The sequence below is a fragment of the Solea senegalensis genome, linkage group LG3 (genome assembly GCF_019176455.1).
Source record: "Solea senegalensis isolate Sse05_10M linkage group LG3, IFAPA_SoseM_1, whole genome shotgun sequence".
NCBI classification, from domain to species: domain Eukaryota; kingdom Metazoa; phylum Chordata; class Actinopteri; order Pleuronectiformes; family Soleidae; genus Solea; species Solea senegalensis.
In genome coordinates, this window is record NC_058023.1 from 7,205,010 (window position 1) to 7,228,741 (window position 23,732).

General features: G+C 42.1%; 1 protein-coding gene across 4 annotated transcripts in view; it reads left to right on the forward strand.

The window, feature by feature from the left end:
• Positions 1 to 23,732, forward strand: part of afap1 (actin filament associated protein 1) — a 90,072-nt gene that overhangs the window by 35,472 nt on the left and 30,868 nt on the right. For 2 of the 4 annotated variants that reach the window (XM_044021569.1, XM_044021571.1), the window contains exons 1-3: positions 2,882 to 3,168; positions 16,745 to 16,873; positions 18,070 to 18,152. In XM_044021569.1, the coding sequence (XP_043877504.1) occupies positions 3,132 to 3,168; positions 16,745 to 16,873; positions 18,070 to 18,152 (249 nt within the window). In that variant the 5' untranslated portion in view covers positions 2,882 to 3,131. Of the gene's footprint in view, positions 1 to 2,881; positions 3,169 to 16,744; positions 16,874 to 18,069; positions 18,153 to 23,732 lie in introns of those variants that run through there. The other 2 variants (XM_044021572.1, XM_044021570.1) reach the window with 2 other exon arrangements.

A 23,732-nucleotide genomic window follows, 5' to 3' on the forward strand; every position in this document is an offset into this window, starting at 1 on the left:
ACAGGCAATTGTCGGACCGCAATTTGTGTGTGTGGTCTGTTGCTGCCTGTTGCGATGAATCCTTATGGATAAGGACAGACTGGCTGCCATAATGTGCAACATAATGTGAAGATTCCTAGTAGAAATGTAGATGTATGGCGCTTTTCCACGATACAGTTCTAGCACTACTTGACTCTATGCTTGGTTTAGTATCAGTCCCGTCGTTTTCCACTGCTTTAGGATGTCCTCAGCGTGGGCGTGGTCATGGTCATCATAGCACGGCTGCTTAAAACTACCGTCACGTTGTTTTAATGTGCAACACAAACAGACAAACTAGTGAAGGGCAAAGCAGTTCTTTTTGGTGAACTGAATCATTAGAATCAGTTCAGTACTTCCTGCAAGAGCGGAGCACAGACTCCTTCAGACATCGCTAAATACTGCAGACTCCGTTCAGACTCCGTTCAGTATTGAGATTTTAGAAATGTCCTTGCTGAATGTTGTAGATTAACGCACGTTTTCAGGATTTTTTTATATTATCTACAGCTCGGCATTGTTCGGTTTGATTCTTGATTCTTGACTCTTCCGGTGACGACACTCTCTGACCAATCAGTGGCCGGCAGTCTGTCCACGTCACATTTTAGTATCGGCTCAGTTCACTTGGAGCCTTGCCAGAGCTGGTACTAAAAAAAGCACCAGGTAAAAAAAAAACCCCAGTAGAGTTGAGCCAAGCCGAGCCGTGCTAAAACTGTCATTGTGACAAAGAACTCGTGGACAAAACAAGACATTTGGAAACCTCGTAGGAAACACTTAAATGGATCAAACATGGATAAAGACAACATCTACCTCGAACCAGACATGTCCGAGGTAGATGTAGCGTTGTTCTCGTCTTCTTTGGTAGGAATACGTGTACACCAGGGTCTGAAATATACTTCGGCACACGCGACATGTGCATGGAAGTATACCAGGGCCTTAATATGATCATAATGATGTGTCTTTTATTTTGAAGTCAGGTTTGGCAAGGTTATTCCAACTTTCAGAGTCAGATATCCGACCTGAACCTTTTGGAGTCACTGTATGTTAGGAAAGTCTTTTAGGGCAGTGGGGCCTTCCCAGTGAACAACATACTCCAGAAATCTGTGATTAATCAATTACAAAATAAAAGAAAAACATTGTAACCCACACACACACTGAGGAATAGGTCAGTTACAGGAACATTACTGTGATTATCCTTTAGGGAAATGCACTTCAACAACTTCAGCCATTCCACGCTTCCCCCCTCGTACGGGTGGAACTGAAAGTCGAGCCGGGGACATTATTCTTTCTCTCCGTGCCGTTCCCTCCCTCTGTCTCATGTTTCTCGCTGAAAAAGCGCAGCCGTGAAGAAAATAAGGGGGGAAAAAAAAGAGAAAAAATACAGCACTGCATAAACTCAGTCTAACTCCCCCATCTCCCTCCCTATCCTCCTCCTCCTCTCCTGGTGGCAGATGGGATATTGAACTCAGACTGGCTATTGCATCCTCCTGGGGATGTGTGTGTGTGTGTGTGTTTGAGGTCGGTCAGCAGCATCTTATAGTAATGGGTGTAATTAGGGAGGCTAGCCTCTCTCTCTCTCTCTCTCTCCCTCTCTCTCTTTAAGTGATGCTTTCCTTCTGTGTGTGGCTTTAACCCCACTCCTACATTTTTGAAATTCACTCAACAGTTTAATGTGCAGACTATCAGAACGACGCTTAGTTATTAGACAACAGATCATAGGTCAAAGCCTCAAACTTGTGCCCCCCCATCTCCACTAAATATCAACTTATAAGGACTTATTTCTGTGTATCTTTTTATTACTAGATTAATTTAGCATCATAAATGAGTGTATATGTGAACTGTTTGTCGTTTCCATATCCAAACAAACAACAAATATTATTATTTTGATGTCTTTTTCTCAAAAAGTGTTTCTGTGTATCACATGAAGTCTCTTCCAACCTTTATTATTTTATTTTATTTTATTGTTTTTTAATCTCTGTGTTGAATACTGTTGTTTTATTTAATTGTTAATGTCCTGTTTGTCGCAGTCTAGTCAAAAGAGTAGCAGTAAAGTATCTTTAAGACAGGAACATAAACAAATGAGGAGCTTGTGGATTACATTACAGAGAGGCTGAGGTGGGAAATGCTGCGTTCAAGTGCAGTCAGGCAGGAGACGTGTGCACACGTGCTTTAGCTTCATAACTTTTAAGACCTAGGTTATGGAAATTGGTTATTATTTTTGGTTTGCATTTCACATGATTTTTGACCATTTTCGAATATTTCTAATCATTTAAAGTACGTGAACTGTTTTGAATTTGAAGAAAAGTTTTCTATGGTCTCACCAGAGGTGGAAAGTAATTTTTGAAATTTATAATTTAACTTTTACTAAAGTATGTTTTTTTGAATAACTGTACTTTGCTACATTTTAAATCACATCCATTGACCCATTTATATTGATGCATTATGTGTTTGCGTATTGATGTGAGATGTCCCCTTGTCCTTTTTGCACAACACAAGAAAGAACCCTAACTTTTAGTTAGTAACAAGCTACTTTTTTTTTTTACTTTAACTGGAGTACATTTTTAGACCAGTACTAAACTTTTACTGGAGTAGAATATGTCAGTACTCTTTCCACCTCTGGGCCTAACCATAAAATGTATGCATACATGGTTTTACAGCAATACATGTAACAAAATTAAAATATAATGAAATAAAAAGCCTCTTAATGGTATGATAACAGTTCATTTAACAAAAAAAACAAGTAAAAACAACTATTCAATGCTTTTTAAAAGTTTGAGTCGAGAATGCTGAGAGCTTAAGTCCATATTTCCGACAGTCTTTAAACGCACCATAAGTCTCCATGCTGGCAGCTTGAGAGAGAGAAGGACGATGGGAGGAGAGAAGGGAAAGGAAAGGAAGGAGGAGGAGTGGAAAGAGAAGTTTGAAAGAGAGACAGAGAGGTTTAGTGGCCGGTTCTTCTCAGAGGGAGTGAGTGAGTGAGTGAGCGAGCGGAGGCTCCGACGCAGGAGGAAAGAAAAAAGTAAAAACGGCACGAAGTTTGTGTGTGTGCGTGGATTTTACTGGTGCCGAGGAGCCGCTGGTCACGCGCTCTGTGTGGATTAGATGAGAGAGGCTTGACGATGAGGAGCGACCCTGTTCTGTTCACTTCCAGCAGGGGTGAGTGAGTGAGTGAGTGGGTGGGTGAGTGAGTGACTGACTACGGAAAACCAGTGTTTTTGCTCCGCATTCTCGGGAAAAGCCCACGCAGGAGATTAAAGCTCATATCAGTGATTTTTATTACACTGGTCTGGGCTGTCATGTTGCTGTAAGCGTTAAAAAAACTGCTGTGAAATTTTTTATATCTATTTTATCATAATGTAAAAGCATTTATTGGTAATAATCTTTAAAAAAAAATAACAATATATTTTCCACCATAATCAATTTTTTTTTGCATGACTTTTATTGTGAAATTTCATTTACCACAACACTTTGTGTTGTGCACACATGGCATGCACTGGAAAGAAACATAACATTCAGCTTTGATAAAAGAGGGTAGACCTTAAATATTTAAGGTTATTTCAGTGACAGGGAGACACTGAGGAGAGACACTTGGCTCCTGACAAGCGTCAATAGGGTTGTGGTCCAACATATAGTGTGAACTTCAGGCCAAACTCCATTCAAACATCTGCCAATTGAACGTGGCTTCACTTCAGGCCTGAGTCACGTTGAGGAAACGTCAGATTGCGTCTTCCCTGACAGATGTTTGGATTTGATGTGCGGGGAATATTCCTTTCTGTAAAACTGGAATAACAGACCATTTTTTGACACACGGAATACACCGACGCGTACGTGTGTTTTTATTCATTTATATTTAGACCGGTACATCTTGTCTTGTTCGTGATATTTTGGTGGCCGCATAAGCAATTTACGATGCAAACAAACGCCGTTAGTCCATGTCCAAAACACTGCAGAGACACACAGTTTTGACACAACTTACCAGAGTCTTGGTTCTTCTGTTGTCTTTTGCGTCTTTTAGGTCAACCTTCACATGACCACATGAGATACCATGAAAACAGTCACTAATTTACTTGCTAATTAGTTGTTTCAAATTGTGATTTGCTTCCAGCCCTACTTCCTTTATGACTGTAAGAGAAGGCCTTTTGTCTGCAGGGGTTTTGGACCCTGACCCCCTTTTTTATGAGCAAAGCATACTTTACAGCACTTAAACTGATTATAGTGAAACGTTTCGACAGTGCAGGCTGCTCACTGCTTCTATCTATGACTGTAGAATGATCGGAGGATGGAGCTGAAGAGTCCCATGACCTTAGAGGCTGTAGGTAACGGACTAGACTGAGACCTGTTTACCTGTAAGGATGTGAAAACTTTTTTTTTTTTACCGTTTTCCCCGTTGACTTGCTCTGCAGCAACTAGCCTCAAAAAGCACGCATCATTGTGACCTTAAAAAACAAGTCTGTTTCTGATTACCTCATGGTTGCTAGACAACAGTCTGACCCAGATACATCAACAACACATTTTTATGTTGCATGCCTCAGTGAAACATAAAATAAGGGATGCAAATTACTGTAAGTTGTGCAAAGAAACTCTTGCCACTGAACTCTGCTGGAGCAGAGCTTATTGCTGTGCAGTTTTGGCTGCCTCGTACAGTGTCAACAAAGAGGGGGAGTTCTGTCCTTGCCTCCTCAACGTATGGCCTAGATTTCGAATGATTCAATACAGATTTTTCACTTGGTAGTACCCAAGAAAGAAAAATGACCTCAGTTAAGCCCCTTTTCCACTTGGCGAAAACCTCCCTAACACCCACTAACATCTGGCTTTTGTCTGCAAAGGTAGAACGGTTGAAGACTCTGCGATAGACAACAGTTTTTTATCACCTCAGCCTCAGTTTGATGACAATGTAAACATGACATCTGTGTGAATCTCGCCGTTTACTGCTTCATTTTGGCAGATAAGTGAAAAGATATGAGTGGAACTGCTGGTACTTCCTTCCATTGTGTGTTTTCTTAAGATTCATTGATGGTACATGTCAAAATCACTGGCACGGTTATAGAAAAATGTTCAATCCGGTTTGAGCCAAAAACCTTAAATATCATATAAATGGAGAGTGAGAGAGGCAGTGATCCTGTGGACTTCTGTAGTCAGTGGTACCGGTAGATACTAAGTGGTGGAGGGAACACATGATACTGTGAAAATAATGTTTTTTTTGTTGTTGTTGTTTTTTTATCATATAATGTCTTAACTTATTTTTTGGGGGGGGGGTTAGCATAAAAAATAAATTGATATTTCAGTCCACTAGATGGTGCCAAGTGCTTACTCTCGCTAGAGCTATTATATTAAATATCATGATAATATCGTATTGTGGTGTCTCTGGTGATTCCCACACATAGCAGATACCTTAAGACTGTGATATTGGTGTTGTTATTGGACACAAAAAAGTGATATGCCTAACTTTATGTCTAATTTTAGCTGAAAGACGTATTAGCCTAACCATCTTTTTTCTTTCTCACTGCAGTGCTTATCGTCCATCTCTACAGTAAAGCATTGCATTTCACTTCGGTCTTCACTTATTTTCTATCACATTACCCCAGCTCAGTGTTCGCCGCCAGTGCCCAGTCACTTCTTACACAGTCCAGGTCATCTGTGGGGTAAAGCCACACTAACCCAGTTCTTGGAATGACAACACAAATGCTCCATATCTCTTTATACTGTCTGTTGCTTGTTGCGGTGAATGGAGCCTTACAATAACAGGACCTCTGCTAGCAGCTGCAGGGTATCAGATAGCCCCGCGGCACTCCTCTGCCCAGCACTTGGTGAGGTTCTGACAGACGCCCATTGTTTCGAAGGGCTGTAATCACATCTCTGCAGTGCATAAGAATGTAGCTGATCGTGTTTTGGTTTTGGATTTGGAACGTGGCTTTGACCACTGTGAGTTTAAGACATCCAGTATGCAGGTATGTAATAGAGGGTGAAGTGGTTCAGTTTCCCCAGTTTCCCAATGCCTTCAACTTGCATTTTTGTGGGAGGTATATTTATAGGAAATGGTGGGTTTCTTTGTTGTATAATGACATAAAGCCCAGTTGCATTCACTACATATCACCACATATATTTAGCAGCCTGTAAAAAAGGCTACAATTGCATATTCTGACCATTATTATCTATAAGTACAAGTGCATCAATTCATGCTGTCGCTAAGTTACATAGGACCGTGATTCATTGCTGTTGGGTCACTTTCGTCAATGTTCCCCAAACATGAAGTCAACCAAAAATAACTCCATCAAGAATCTTAGTAGTTCCATTGAAAGGAACTTGTTATTATGAAATCCAGTGTATGAGCTGCTCTACAATGAAACATTTTCTTTCTTTTCGACCCACGGATTTTGGAAAAACAGGGTAACACAGTCACAGATCTTTTTTATGCAAGTCCTTCCCTCAAATGGTCTCTCACTTAAGGGGTGCACGGGGTTTTATTTTGGGGGGGGAGAATGCACAAGTGTTAAAGTGTTTATTGCCTTTCATTATTTGCAGCTTTCCTCACGGAAACCCTGAGTCGATGAGCAATCAACTGGGGCGTGTGTGTGATGTGGGCAGAGTGGGTAGATGGTGTCACCCTTCTGGTCCACATGGTTCATTTAAGTATGCATTTTATACATATATATATATATATATATTTTTGTGGGGGTGTCACTGTACTTCATGTGGCCTTGTTCAGGACTCACATTCACCCCGATGATGATTGAAGTTTAAAAGCTTTCATCTGTCAGACGCGTGAGCCCCTCCCTTTTGGTGGCTGGGGGAAGACGGATCACAGGAGTGGAGAGGACAGATGAGGAGAAATGAGTTTGTAATCTCCCCCTCCTTCCCTCCAAAGCCGGCCTGTCAGTAAGCTGGCATGTGGGAACAGAGATTTTTTTTTATTTTTTATTTCAGACCGACTAATCATAGCTCTCCCTGCCTTCCCTCTGTGTCAATATCCATCTGGAAAAACACAGCAAGAAGGGATTTTGATCTCGGGCCAAGCTCGAGCACAATTCAGAAGAACCTGATGTATGCCAAGTACAAACTGGCAACCCGCCCTGTTATTTAACATCATCAACCAAGTATTCAGCTTTTGGACTCCTTGCTCAGATAAAATAGTGCTATTTAGTCTTGGCATTGATGGTTAACTGGTAATTTGGGTCCATTAGGAGAGGATCATTCCTGATGAGCCTCACCAGGCGCCTTTAATAGGCTTTTTCTTGTAATAGGATGAGCTGGTTAGCTTGCGATGCTGTCGGAATTGTCTGTCTTGGACAAAGTTTTAAGGATTACAAGACCAAAGCTGCATTGGTTGTGGGTAGGAGGAGGGGGCATTGCTAAATTAGCAGAGGTAACGTAAGCACCGGTATTAACATCTGTCCTCAATGATATGATCACATGTGGACAGCCCAAAGTACAACTCTGCACTTGGCATCAAAACGTGTCCTGGATGTGTCTCTTGTGACCACATTTGGTTGAATCTGTTGTCCTTGCTCTTTATTCAATTACACATTGACGTCAAGATTTGTTTGCGAGAGCACAATTCTGTTTTTAATGAGTCTAACTGTGCAGGTGTGTTTGCTGTGTGTGCATGAATCAAATCATCGGAGTGTGTGGGGGGGAAATCTGGTAGAGTAGGGGAGGTCCTGCAGCAGAGACGGCACCAAAAACAAAGGAAGGGCTAAAGGGTAGGTTTGGACAAATGGATACACTTGTGGCCACAGGATGTGTTTACATGTGGGATTTCCTTGTGTTTATGTGGGTGTTACACCATGTTCTGACTTGTGTTTGTCAGATGCCCATAAGGGTGTGTCTGATACAGTGGTTTGGGGGTACTGGTACTGTAGGAGGGATGTAACGGTTGACTGTCTGGACTGTGTGAGCATCTAGAGATGTGATTCCACTGGCATCTGGACAGGCACGGTGTTCAGCCAGTTATATTCTGTCAGTGCGAAGATTTACACTCCCTTGCAGATCTCAGACTTTCCCATGGGTGTGTGCACTTGCATAGCATGGGGTTAGATGCAGTCTGTTGGCAGCAGAGGTCCAAAATGATTTGTACTACAGTGACGGTGTAGATCAGGGGCAAGGCAACCAGAATCCTATTCAAACATTTTGTTAGTAATCTGAAATATAATGCCACATAATGATTAATGTGTTGCTGGCTTAACAACCTTCTGGAACCCTTTATTGACTTGTTTTCAGCAATAGTGCCTTACTAATACTTTAAAACCACAAATGCATAGTGAGTTTACAGTCGTAATGACACAATAAATGGATTTGTTGTTGATGAGTTCACAGTGGAATAATATGTGGATGAATGCGCGTGTTCTCAGATTAATATTACAACAGCAGGAGCGCACAAAACGTCTATATAAGGTCATATTAGTTCCACGGATTTCTGTGGCTCTGAAACTGTTTTGTATTTTGAGGTAGAGCCACTGATTTTCATAAAGATGTCGACTAAGAAACCTGACCTGCAGTCTGTTCTGGAAGCAGATCAGATACATTCATGTGCCTAGTCTTCATCTGAGTTGGGTAGTTCTGTCATCAGAGGGTAATTGATGGCTGTAAGTAGGTTTGCCACTTCCATAACTTCACTAATTCTCACACCCGGGCTGCTACCATTCCCAGTCCAATCAAGCAAACCACATATCCTCCGTTCCCACCAGAAGATACATGGACTCTCTAAGCTGGAGCTTCTACTTTCCCTCCATCCCTTTTCTCCCATCTCCCACTCCATGGCTTGTGGTTTTTAGATGTGCACCCTCTAATTATCTTCTTAAAAGAGATACCAAAGAGCGCACTCACCCCGAACACTATCTGCCTTTGGTTTGCATTTGGACCCCCTCCCTCTTTCCTCCCCTTTTCCTCATATCTTCTTCAACCCTCCGTCATCACTGCCTTGGCCCTCCATCACTAACCACCTCCACCGCCACTCAGACCTCCTCAGATCAGGGTTTTGCAGATGTATATTTGTGGTCAGGGGGAAACATCTGCTCGCACGGTAAACCACCTGTACGGTTCGATAGCAATCAGTCTTGCTCTGTGATGTTCGCTTGGCATGTCCACTGGAACGAGGAATACGCACAAAACTCAAAATTACAGACCTGAGCAAAAGGGGTGGGGTGGAGCGAGAGCAGAGACAGCTTGTCTTTCATCGTAAACTAATGCAGCGCTGCGCGTCCTCTGATCTGCTCATAACTCTCCCTCTCTACTGGTGCTCGTCCAAGTCGAGGCCTTACAAACCCTTTATGAAACATTTATGCTATTAGGTCATATTTCTAGACTTCCATAGCCTTTCAGCAGCAGTGCAGAACAAACATGCACATACAAAAAACTCTTTCCTTTCTCGAATGTGATACGTTTGGCAGTTTTCTTCCATCCATGTTGCTGGAGAGGAGCAATTTTTGCATTTATTTTGACTTCAGGGCAATGTAAGCTGAAATATAGACTGACTTTCACCCCACACATTACGAGTAATGAAGAGGCCAATTTCATTTTCACTTACATGAAGTTTTCTTGTTCTGATGCTCGTCCCTCTGCTTCTGTGTGAGTGGTTTCCTATAAAACCGTGTTCCCATTATCCAAACGAACACCGTCCAGTCATGCCCCGCTGTGATTTGGTGGCCCGCTGGGGGCAGTAACCATGACGATGCAAGGCTGTAAACCAACCTCAATTAACGACAACCACCGCCTTACTGTAACACCCGACCGCACTGCACAATTAAGTTTCCCAGAAGCACAGAAAGTGCTCACCGTCGCTGAGCGGCTGGTGGTTGGTTCAGGCTCATGAAACTGTTTAAGCTAAGCTCCGTAAGGGAGGCTTCTGTCACCTGCAGCCGTAAAACACGCACCAGGTGTCGGAAATGGAAGGAAACTGTTGTATCTGCACATCCTGTATAGTTTTAGTACCCAGAATGCATAGCTGGAAGCAGCAGATGCCTGGCACGTGGGAAGACATGCGTGCCATGATGTTGAGTAACTTTACATCACTCAGGTTTGTTTGTGATGTGTGTTGGGTCAGTTTTTATTTACTTTTCAACAGTTATTAACCACTTCTTAGCCTTCTTAGTCACTTTATATTGATGTGTGTCAATATTTAACGAGTGCAAGTAATGTTTGAGTTTGAGTGATCGTCAGTCTGAGGTTTGGGAAACAACAATGGACAGATTAATTAATGATTCTGAAAATAATTGTTTGTTGCATATCGACATGTTAATATGTCGTTTTCCTGTGCAGCAATTATTGATATAGATTTCTATTTTATGCACTCTAAACAGATATCGTTTTTTTCACCAGCATCGCGATATCATGACTCTTTGAGTTTTACTCTTAAGAAGCCATCTTGTTGTCTCCTGAGAGATACTCTGAGGAATTGTTATATCGTGATAATCGTAATCGTGGGCCATGTATTGTGTGTTTTTTCGTGAGGTACACTGGAATTCTCACCTCCGGTGAAAAGAGCACTCGCTAAAATATACGGTTGTAAAAAGTGAAGTTCTAAAAAAAGCGGTTGTAATTATATATCATGTGTGGATTACATCTCGGCTTTAGTTCGAGTCACATTTGCTTGCAAAAGTTCTTCTCGCCAGACTTGACCTTGAGCACGACGCCTTCAGGAACACACACCTTCACGTCGTCGTATCAGTTTTACAGCAGAAACTCTTTGACTGCCAAGAAATTTAATTTATTTATTTTTTAAGAACCCTCACTTATCTGAGTAAACATAGAGCCCATGATGGTTAAGATTTACAGAAGCGGCGCGAGTTTATGGCGTTGATGGTTTGTAATTAGAAGGAGTTGGACACAGTTTCTCAACGGGAATTCAAAACACTCGGTGAGAGAAAGTGGATTCGTTTCAAGTCGAGTGACGTGAAGTCTTTGAAGCCGTTCGTACATTTACATGAACTCTTAGCTTATGAGTCCTATTAAAACTGGACCCAAACTGGCCTAAGAGCTCTGCACATGTTCATTTCAGAAGAAGGAGACGAGAACAACGTGACCAAATCCCGACAGGTACATTTTTGGGCTGACGAGGAGACAAATTTAAGCTCTGTAATCCAGAACAATTAAATATTTTGAAGTTAATTGAGGGTGTACAGACGCAAAATGGTGCTCGGCATGTTACCAGCCAGCTGCCAGCTTACGTTGTCTTCTCATAACACCAGCAAGCTAAAATGTGTAGTTGAGATAAATCAATTAAATGTTAAAGTGTGCATGGAAATGTACTGACGGTGTGTCTTCAGGTGTCTGTTTCTTGTTACTAACAGTGTCTTTAGCACTTTAGGGATGTGTTTAGTCTGGGCTTTTGACAAGCTTTCAGGTCAGGATCTGCCTTTACACACACACACACACACACACACACACACAGATAGCTCCTGTCTGTGTGTTGTCAATCACAACAGCTGTATTCTGGGAAGAGGAGACTGGGCCCACCTCCTCCTCCTCCTCTTTTTTCTCTCTAACCTGCCTAAGCATTTTTGCACTGACAACAACAGTGGAGCCACAGGGTCTCAGGTTCCCTGCGAGACCCAAACATGACCCCGTTGCCTCGCACAAACACACGGAAAACACGCAGCTCACCCAGGAAAACCCAAGCCTTTTGTCCTCGCAGCTCGCAGTGAAAACAACCCGCTGACTTGTCTCGGTGTTTTAGCAGCTTTGTTTTTGTTTTCGTGTGTCTGTGTGTGTGTGTGTGTGTGTGCGGGAATCTAATAGCTCTCGCTATCATTTGTCATGCCAGCCCAGTGTTGACACAGCAGGTGTGGTTAGCGGTAAATTACACGGCCAAGAATGCATTTTGTGTAAATATATTAGAAAATATTTGTGCGGCACAACTTTGAAAAAGGACCAAAATGTTTTTTTTTTCTTTTTGGTTTATGTTTAAATGTCAAATGTTTTTTATGTTATTTATTATGTATATGTTGTTTTCTGTAACCAATGAAATTATATTTTACATGAATATCTTTGGCACAGGACTATAATCAATCCTAGCAAGTTTGCTTCTGATCTGACCTTTTATCGTGACGTTTTATTGTACTTTTTTATCTTGTTTCTTGAAATCCTGATCAGTAAACTGGGATCTATCTAAACTCGCTGGGAAAAATAGAAAGAACATTTGGATTACTAGATTTTTACCAACGTGAGGATTTAAGCTTTAATGGATTAATGGTTTGGTGTGAAAACCTGAACGTAATGGTGAAAAAGTTACATTTTAGAAACCCAAATCGCTGCAAAATCATTGTTTTTATGATGCCTCTTTGGTGATATCTCAGGAACTCTCGAGATAATCCTTTTAGTTTTGGCAAAACATGTTCAAACTCAAGTATGAAGTGTTTAGATCTTAGTGGTGAATTTTCAACATCACACTGTGTACCCAGCAACACCTTGAGATGCAAGGAACACATTGAGAGAATCCTTTTTAAATACGTTTGGGCAAGCAAAGGTTACCATGACAAAATGTGTGTTTGACCTCTGGTACTTTAAATTCCCAGTTAATTCAATAAGTGCAGAAGGTAGAAGAATTGGAAGTATTAGAAGTTTGCATTCGTGAGGTGTTGTCAAAGACTGATGTTAAAGGAAATGGAAGTGAAGGAGGGAGTTGAGTGACAGATGGACAAAAGGGTGAAGGAACAGGAGAGAGTTTTTTTTTTGCTCTTTGAATAAAAGGGCGTGGGTGGTGTGTTTGCATGATGAGGCTTTTTTTTCTGCTCGCCCTCAGGCCTTGTTTGAGGGTGGTCCTCCTTAAACGCTGCGTCGCTTCATTTTCCCTCGCCCCGTCTTTGGTGATCTGGAGGACTTTAAGTTTTTAATGACACACACACACACACACACACACACACACACACAGCTCTTTGACCACCCTCGTGGAGGTAAAGCATTGCACAGGTTGCACAAAGCGCTATGAAACAGTAAATGGTGCAGCCGAGTGCTTGGCTGCACTCGCTGTTACATAAAAACAGACACAGTGTGCGTGTGCGCGCGTGCGTTTTTTGTGTATTTGTCGTTCTCCGAATAGAATCAGACAGCTCCGTGATTGATGACGCTTGCGTCCGACGCCGAAGCGCAGTTTTTAAGATGCGATTCTTTTTATAGCGTCTCCGCTGTGAGACTTGGACAAACGTTGTAGATTACGCCAGCGTTTTGTACCAAGGTTGTGGTTACTTTAAAGTCTCGGGAGGGAATGCACAGTTTGCTGGAGTAGCCATAAACAAATCCTCTGGTTATTTTAGCCGTGAATAGTTTCCAAGTTCACGTATAAATTGTTATAAATCAGTGTGTAACTGTAGGATTTCCTGCCAGTGGAAGCTAGTTCAGACCAAAATAATCCTCCAACTGTCTTTGTCCGCTTAAAATTGTGTTGTTAAAATAATTGTCAAGGAAACTCAGAAGAAGAAACTAAATTATTAACTGAGAAAATGACTACTATTGGAATAAGGTTCTGCCAAATGTGAAATGTTGGTGAAAAGTTGGCAAAGATGGAAACCGACTGGTAAGACGGGTGTTTCCATCTTCCTCAAACTTTTCCAATCTGATATTTCAGAATATTTGATGGAAACATGACTTCTATCTCTTCACCACTTCGTTTTTCCCTTTCGTCTTTCGAAGCGTTTCCCACATTCACTCCCCTTTTTTTTATTCCATCTTCTTGGACACACACTGTTTACACCTCTCCTCCTGCAGAATCATCACAATGTGTGAGGAATATGTGAACGTGGCTGTGTATCCAGCCCTCGGAGCTGCTGCCCAGTTCACAAACCTCCTCTGCAGCTATGAAAAATCCATTACACTTGGCTTGGATGCCCGAGAGCAAACCTCCTCATGGAGAATCCATTGTTGAAACATGGAGGGACTATGATGAAATGTTCTGGAATGGTTCGCCTCCATCGCCCTGCCAGCTACCGGCTTTCTCACCTGTTGCAGATTAATCTGTGTCATGTGACGTGAGTTATGATCCAATCTGGTATATTCTAATCCCTCACCTTAGATCGATTTGTGGAACAGCTGGAGGGAATGGTTAGTTTAAGACTGATCATGTCAGTCCTTCATTTGCTTTTTGTCCCATTTATATGGATAAGTGGACACGTCACGGCTATCTTAGCGGGTAGCATGAGCTTCTATGTGTGAGGAATGACTAAGACAGAGAATCATGACTTTTGGGACGTAAAACAAAAGTTGAATTTCTTAAACCTTTCCCGAAATCAGTTTTTTTTCCATTTTAGAATGTTTGTGTGGTCGAGCAGAAGGACTCTCTGCTGGTTTTCATGGCCATGAAGTCTTGTTGGGACTGCATCTATATAGCTATGTTTATTATGGATTAATGCGCTTATTATTTTTTACGATCTGTATTGAATGACTATTTGTTCAGTGTCCGTGTCCCATTTATCGGACGAAGAGCCCAAAAGATAATTAATTCTCTGTAACACCGGGCCAAGGAAAAGTTAAAGATCCTCACCACTGAGGGGCTCAGACGAGGCAGTTTGGGTTTTTTTTGTTTGAAAATGTACAAACGCATGAATCAATTTAGCTGGAAGCTCGTTTTTTTTTCTGTCTAACTTTTATGTTGGGTCTTAATTTCTTCGTCTTCACATCTCTTGTTGCATTTCCTTTCCCTTTCCATCTCTCTTGATGGTGGACTTCAGTTAACATTAAAGATAGGGTATGAAAGTGTGGAAAAGCTAGCAACAGCAGGCTACATTTCCTTTAGTGCCACTTTTTGCCTGAGCCGTCGCTGCCATTTTTTGCTAACTTCTGGCTAGCATCTCTGCTTCAGGAGTGTGTGCTGCCCCAGGCTTGTTGTGAAGATACAGTCGGCAAGTCAGCTTGTGACAAACACGTATGCTAGCCAGCAATTAGGATTAGGGGTGGCTCAAAATATCTATTTGATGATATATCGTCAGATATCGTGATGTATCGCTATATGATTGTCTTGCAATATATTGATTATCACAGAATCGCTGTATCGCAATATTATTGGTATCGTGGAACATGTATCGTATCATGGTACCCTGTGATTCCTATATTGTTAGGTTAGGTGTTAGGTTACCATGGAGATGACTGGACCCTTTTACTGAAGCATAAGTCGACTTTATTTCTAGAGCTCGTTCAAAGAAAACAACCAAGGTTGACCAAAATGCTTCACAGATTTAAAGGCTCGGCAACCTAAAAGGTATAAAACATAAAATCACTAAAAAAAAATAGAAGTAAAAGTAGTAAAAATAGAGACATAATGAAATAGTAAAATGGTAAAAACTACATAGAAGTGTCCGGGTTGACTATTTTTATCCTGAAGTGAAGGCCAAGGAAAGGCGGATTTAATATCCCTGGGTAACTCTTTCCAAAGTTAAGGGTAGCTACACAAAAGCTGGGATTTTGGCACTAAAATCCAAAAGCAGCCTGTTATTAGACTTCAGAGCTCGGGATGGGGCATGAAGAAAAATAAGTCAAATTTAAACAATCAAAAGTTATTAAAGGTGCAAAATCAGGCTTCGTGTCGTCGATACAACAAAATAAATAAATTCAAAACAACACAAAGTTTGATGAAGTCAGGAAGCAGCGTGGGATCATGGGATTTGTGAGTAAAGCATATGATGCCATTAAAAGGCAACCACAGTGAAACGATCCGCTACCTTGAATAGAAATTCAAAGAGTGGAAATCCACAACACAGTCCTGTTGTTTCTGGATATTTAAATGCAGAAATGTTACACGTTATAGCTTGAAGTCCGTTTTTATCCTCCACAGTTTAGGCGGGGGGTAGAATCTGTGTGACGCAAAGGAAAGAACACGTTGAACGAATCACCGTCAACTCCACTTGCCCTCGGTCAGCCTGCAGCTGCTTCTCCAGCGCGATGTCGTCACCTGCGATGTAATCAGATGTTGACAAGAAGCTCGAGTGGCTTCAGGACGGGCTCTGCGCGGCCACTCAGAGTCACGCTTATGATCTCAGCCCTGATACCATCCGTATCACAACAGGCTCTCCGATACGAGTGTGTGGAGAAGGAACGCACAAAACGCACACTTGAACGTACACATGAACACACTGCTCACCTCACTGCGGCACACACACACACATACCTAAGCCTCTAGATCTGTGCTATATTTAGTTTCTGCTGTAATGTTTTTTTTTTTATCTTTTCTGGCCGTAGAGCGTCTTTCCACCAGGTTCTAATAATTCACCCGCGATATGTCTGTCAGGTGGGTTGCCAGGTCTGTCCTGGCCGAGCGGCTATCAGCCCCGCTGGGTCTCTTTAGCTGGAATGAAGAGCGATTTGATTCGATGATTGAGCGACTGACTGAAAGGCCCCCGTCTTTCATCTCCGTGCCTGGCTGCGCTCGTACCTGTTATATAACGGTGCGTTGCTTTTGTTCGGTGTCTGTTTTGCGTTGGCCCGGAGAGCGATAAGACGCCGCCGACAGCTTTCAAACATGTGGCACAAAGGGATGATTAATAGCTGTTGACGTCGCCCGTCGCTGTACTTTAAAGGGCAAAGGTCAGGAATCGATGACGTCTAACGGTGTGCCTGAAGAGTTTCTACAACCTGAGGGACTTAAAACACAAATTGTGGGACGTGGATCTAATTGTGAACGTGCTTGTTTGGCCAGAAGCATTTTTTCATTGTTATGAGTGCGCCTACAGATGTAATAAACATCCTCGTTATCTGGAGTGATAATAATAGCTTCCCCCGAATTGACATCATCTGTGTTTTTGTCCCGCAGCGATGGAGGAGCTGGTGTTTGAGCTTCGTCTGTTCCTGGACCTGCTGGACAGGGAGTACCTGAGCGCCGGGGTCCGAGAGAAGAAGATCTACCTGTCCAACATCCTTCACAGAGTTCTCTCTGACAAAGGTGCGATTTAAAAAAAAAAACAACAAACCCACTAATGCAACGTTTACACTCCCCGTGAAATACTTTTAGACATATCTGGAACTGATATCTCGGTACATGATCAGATCGTTGGCTTCACCTGTGAGAATTCAGAGGTTGCACATGTTTGGAGGAGGGTGAGGCTGTTTTGGACACATTTTACTGATAGTGTAGATAAAACTGTGCCTAAAAACAGCTTGTAATGATAACAGATGTGATTTTTACCCCCTGAACAGAGCAAAGTGTTCAGATATAAGATGCACCGATCAAACTTTCATCGTCCCCGATACCAGATTTGGATACTGACGACACATAGTGGACGGGCCTGAGCTCGTTGAAAACATGGCAGCAACCGGGGACAACAGGAAAACCGGATTTAAAGGCTCCCCTCGTAAAATCTGCATCTGCTTGTGTGCTTCCCAAAGGGGGAACTGACGTTTGTGTCACTTTGTAAACCGCTCGCTCCCTCGCACCAAACGCCATTGACAAAAACAGCAGTTTTGGCTCACAAGACACAGAAAATACTCCTCCACTGCTGATTCATTTTGTAGGTTTGTGCTCATTAGGTCAGTCTAAATGAAAAACTTCGTCAATGGACTCTGGTGCAGGAGGCGGAGTCGTTTGGGAAGTGGCACTAACTTCAGTTTCCTGTTGGAAGAGGCTTCAGTCCCGTTCATATTTCTAATGAAATGGCGTCAGACACGTGCAACACACCCGGTTCGTGCTGGGTCATTCATTTAAACCACATGCCTGACTAATTTCACCTCCATTATCCAGTGTCTCAACCAAAGCCAGTGTTTAAACTCTGGCGTCCAAGTCGTCGGCGAGATATAATGACAGTCCTCACATTCTTATTCATCCGGCCGTGTAAAAGCCTGTTTGTATGCTGAATATTTAATCCAAGTTTTTAATCTGCGTAAACAGTTTATGCATGTGATTATGCAGAATGGGAAAATGGGAGTGAAAGATCTTTCCGAGTCTAGTTTGAACACATAAACAAAAAGGACTCGGCTACTTATGCGTGTTGCTGTAAATAGAACTCAAAACAAGATTTCCCCAAAACAAACTGTAACTTCTCACCCAGTTGCAGTGACTGAATGTTTCTCGACTTCACTATGCACATGTATTAAAGAACATCCTCTTATATTCTGTCACTTTTTCCTTTTTTGTCCCCGCAGAACCTTCGTTCAAGTCGGAGATCCACAGCGGACTACCAGCTCCACCCCAGATGCCCCTCCCAGAAATCCCTCACCCATGGCTGGTAAGACTTTCATCCAGTCCCTAAACCTTCTCCTGGATCGTCCTTTTTAAACAGTCGTACAGAGTCAAGGGCAACTCAGATGTCCCTTAGACCACAAGACAGTCTGGGCCGAAAGATTATGACTAATTAAATTTAGAGACCACATGCATCCTCGGATTTAAATCGGCCTAAAATTCCTGTCGTCTGAGCCCAGCTTACGAGAAACATCTCAGTTTCAGCCCTAGTTTTGGGGCGTCTGAGAGTGAAAAGAGCTGTTTCTCCGAACACCGGCCAACTTCGTGTCACTCACCGCTGTGTCTTGTCTCCTGCTTCCCAATCTCTGGCCAAGCCAAAATGATGATAAATGAACAATAAACTTCCCCGACTGTCACAGCAGCGTAGAGAAATTCCAGTGTGAACAACGTGATGTTGTGGACTTGCAGGTCAGGGCTCTGGGTGTGGTCTTCGTTTCAGGACTGGGAAGCAGATCTGACACCTCCTGTTTCTTTATTGTAAACAGACAAAGAGTAATTGACGACATCAACTGGGCAAAGAAAAAAAAAAGTGGATGTTGCTTTTGTTTCAAGTAGTTCTCAAATGAGTGAACTTTTAATTTCGTCAGAAACTGTTGGAGTCGCTGCTTCTGGCTCACAAAGCTCTCGCTCTCTCTCTTCATAACAATATGCCGCAACTCCTCGTTCTAAATCCACACACACACACACACACACACACACAAGACCTTAACAGTGCAGTTTTTAATTAAAACCACTGCACAACATCTGCTTCCTCCAGTGACCCCTGTGTGTGTGTCTGGAAACAACAAAACTGGATGAAAGAGGAAGACCGATTGTCTTTTTTTAATTACTTTCTGGGTGGATGGACTGGTCTAGATCGCCATATATACATACATATATATATACACACATATATACATATATATATGTATATAAAGAATACTCAAAGTGCCGTATGTGCTTGGTGCGCAGAATGACGGCAGTAAAGTACAGTTCTCATAAATACACTTGGATGGAAACCCAGCTGCTATCTTTTATTCTCTTCCAGTGCTCTCTTACTGTCCCTCTGCACTGAAATTACCATTCATCACATTTCCTCCCTGACCTCTGGATAAGCTGTCCAGACGGAGGACGAAAGAGCCACTCCGCTCCCGCTTTCCAATCTCCAGCCCCTTCATTTTAAGTTTAAATACATTTGAGTGTGCAGGGGGTAAAAAAAAAAAAGATAGATGGTTAAAAGGAAGAGAGAGAGCGAGAGAGAGAGAGAGAGAAGAATGCGAAGGAGGGGAAACAATAAGTTGAAGACACAAAGCAGAGCTAGATCTGGTGCAGACGGGACACTGATAAGTTAAAATATGATATTTTCTGAGTTGTATGAGGGTGAGACATAAAAAAAAAATAAAAAAAGTAAAAGAGGAGAGATGTGGTTGAAGAACGGGGGAGCACGGAGGAGCAAGAGACGGCCTTGGCTATGGTCTGTCTGTGACCCGTCAAGGCTCAGTGCTGAGCCAAACCAGCGCTCTCTGCAATACCGAGAGAGCCTGTGGCTTCAGAAGTTACACCAGTGGCAGCCATTTTGATTACTCACGGGTTATATAAGGAGTCGTCAGTTCAGGGAACCTCAGTGGATTTAAAGTTGGATCGTTTGAATGTATTTATCGACTGATTTATAACTAATTGGAAAGTTCTGCTTGAGTGTTGAACGGCGACGTGTTCAGCTCGGCGCTACAGGTGGACACGGCGTTAGACTATAATATCGTATTCACGCGGTACTTTTATGTATAAACAATGTCCATATGTATGATAGCTCAGCTATTTTAATAATGGCAACACTGGGTGGATATGAACCTAAAACTGCATGAATTTTAAGTACTTTTTGATAAATGTTTTCTTTGCTCCACGCAACAAGGAAATCATTCAATTGGAATAATTTTTGTTTGTGGACAAAAAGAGACATTTGAGAACGTCGTCGTTTCAAGGTTTGGGTCACAGCGATCAATATTTATTGAGATTTTATGGACCAAGCGATGACTCGTGAAAACAACTGACAGATTTATAGATCATGAAAATGAAAAGCGACACAACAGCAACGGATCTGCATTGTTTACATAGCATTTAGTTGGCACATAGTTTTCATTTCAATTTGATCTTCCTCTACACCCCTCACCTTGTAAATATCTACAGCCATCTAAGAAAGTGCATTGCACCACCATTTTACAACGCGTTATATGCCACGCGCTGGCGTGTACGTGTACTTTCACGCACAGTACAACAAGATCCGGCTCTAATTCGATCATAATGACCTCTGAATGTGATAAATCCAAGTGAAGTCTTGAAAGACCCTTTCTCTCCCTTTCTATCTTTTGGCAGTAAAAAAACAAAAACAAAAAAACCCTTCCTCTCATTGAAAAGCTCAGCGTCTCAGCCTTATGAACGCATTCCATCCGGCTGTCAAGTCGTATGAACAAAGGTCCCGAGAGAAAAAAAACAAAAAAGTTAATGTAAATGATGTGCGTTTCCATTAAGCTGCATTGAAAGGGGGATCGGATTAAGCTCCAGATGGAGAATGGAGCCGCTTCGCTGAACACATAAATCCGGCAAGCATCCTTCCAGAAGTGATTAGTCACTGGAATTTTGTTACACGACCTTCTCTGCAGTGTCCATATGTCATGCTGTCACAAAATGAAAACAAGGAAATGAACACGGTGACGCACAGTAAATACTGTACGCTCATTTTCTCTTTGCTGTGGTAGAATCAGTTTGGAGACGTTTCCTTTGAGAGGTTAGCACCAGTATTAGCAAAGTTTTTCAAAGATAAAAGTTCGAAGTTTTAACTTGTTTTGCATCCTTAATTCAGCTTCCGTTTGTGCAAACAAATGGTAAATCCAGTCCAGTTGAAAGACAACTCGCTCTGCCACTGGTCCGCCGTCGTCCCATTTGCAAATCTATCGCGTATCCCATCGAGCCAAAAGTGTGTTATGGTTTTTAAATACATTTTTAAATACAAACGAAGGGCTAAGGTCTAAGATTTTGTGTTGCCTTGGTCAGATTTGCATTTCTGGCCATGGGTATTGCAGTGGGATTTGATTTGAAGAAAGTGTAACCACAAGTTTGACTTGTCTCTCCACACTGTTATTCTGGTAGAATTGTTAAAAATGAACTGGTAGTTTCAGAGTAATTTGTTGGTACCCTGGAGGTATTGAGTACTTTACCCAGTGATTCTTTTTGTGATCTATCCTACAACCTTTTTTTTTTTTCTTTTATTTACACGTGCCGCACCTTTAGTTGGAACCTCTTGCAAGCGTGGACCCTTTCATTTGCACTGCTGAACCGTGGACTCCAAATTTTCTGTCAAATTTGGGCAATTATAGGAAAGTTTAAGTCAGTTTTTTGAATAGATCGATCAGGATTAACAGGCAAGAAACCTTGGGCCACAAGATGATTCCTCATCTTTGAACTGCGTACTGTAAAAACCCGAGGACATTCAATTTGCAATGATGCAAACCAGATAAAGGCAGCGAACCCTCACATGTTGGGGGGAGGCTATGACATGCAAGCGTTTGGCATTTATGATAATTATTCAGCAAAAAGAAAAAAAAGAGCTGCATCTCCGTCAGGAATCCAGTCACATCATCATTTGCATCCTAAGGACCGTGCGAGGCTCCGCTGTGGCTTTGCTTGAGCTGAATACGGACCAGTCCTCTTGTTGAGACCCAAACGATTTCCATCTGTGTTGATGTTGGAGAGCGGTGCCACCCCCTCCTCCAAACAGACTTTTCAGGGCCCTACCCGTCAAACAAAACCGCCTGGCCTTTGCGTTTCATCTGCATGCGTTAAAAATCCACACTCTGTGACATATTTGTTACACTTAGAGCCTACTTGGAGCGCTGACAGTTTAGGAAATGTGTTCATATGAGGGGCATAGAAGCCAGGATGCAGTATCCTTTCCAGTCTGGGTCCCATTTGGAATTCATTTTCATCCTCCCTGAGCACTTTCAAAGATAAATATACATCTCAGCCCAATGCTTTGTGTACACTCACGTCTAAATGCACACTAATTCTAAGTTGTTAGGTGTCACTGCGAGTTGGAGGAAGGTTCTTGGTCCCTTGGTCCCCGCCATCGTCTCCAAACATTTAATACCCGCTGCAAATCATTGCAATGTTGGTGGCCGAAGACCAGCAGCTTTGTGTCTGGAATACATGTAGTTTTGGATGAATTTTGCCAAACCAAATGTTTTCTAGCCCAAAGGGGAAACACATTGGAGCAAGTAAATGTGTCACAGTGCTGTGTCAATCTACGGCGTTGCATGTGCAGCAGGAGTTGGCTCGCAATCACACAATTTCAGTCGATCCAGTCCTGTCTTTGTACGTCTTCTGAAAATGATTTTTTTCCCCTTTTGGTAGTTTCTGTCATGGCGAGGTTTGGTTTCCATTCGGTGCTGATGAATCTGTTTTCATATTTGACTTAATTCCTCCGTGGGCTTCCCCTACTTGGCGGTTTGGTCAACCACAGCAAAGCTTTTGGTGACATCAGCGCTATTGTGTCATTCATTTGAGATAGGAAAGGAGGCGGTTTTGACGGGTCTTACTTTGCAACCGAACAAGTGGCAAATTGGAGATTAATTAAGTCTTCGCTACACGGCTAAGTGACACATTCCCGCAGCATGGTTAATCCCAAGTGCCAGAACCATTTCGTCCGACTTGCTCTGACACTCTGGAAAAAGTCCCCGCTGAGAAACTGGAGCATGGATGGAAAACCTATTTCACAACTTTTTTCCCCCCCTCACTAAAGTGCTTTCGAAGGCTTTTTACAATGCCAGGATTTTTTTTTTCTCTCTCTTGACATATTAAGTGAACAAAGTGACTTAATAACACACTGAGGGAAAATTTAATCTATTTCTGCCGTCTGGTATAAAGAGCTAATACAGTTAGCCTTTAAACCAAACAAAACCTCGGGCGATGGACAAAGTGAACACATTCTTTCTGATGACAGATTGACATCTTTTTGCCCAGCCTTAAATTGCAAATAACCAATTAATCTTTTCTTTCTCTTTTTTTTTTTAATTCAAGATGATGATGTAGCTTGATTAATTCAAATACCTTAAAGGGACAACAGACTAGTCTTTTGTTTATAGCGGTTCCTGATTGGTCATGAAGCCTTTGTTCTCATTCTTGGAGCCGGTGTTGGGGGGGAAAAAAAAAACTGTGGTTGATATTAAATGAGGAATAATGCAGTTGTGCTGTGTCATAAATGGAGTCATTTGTTCAAGAAAGCCCTTCAGTCATGGTAGAAAAGCATAAACAAGGCTTATAGGGCACTGTGCAATCACAAGCTATTTCAGCTTTAAGGGGGTTTGTAAACTTGATTTCAAATCACGTTCATGTAAGATTAGATTTCTAGTATGTATGTACCGCAAACCAATGGGTTAATGGGTCAATCACTTCGAAATGACTAAATTAGAAAAGTCTCAAAATGCTCAATTAAATTGCTTAATATTGTGTCTCTCTGCTTTATCTCAAAGCTCGCCGAAATGTCTTTTCTCTTTTTGCAAATCAAGCAACATCATGCTAAAGTATCCAGTTTCCC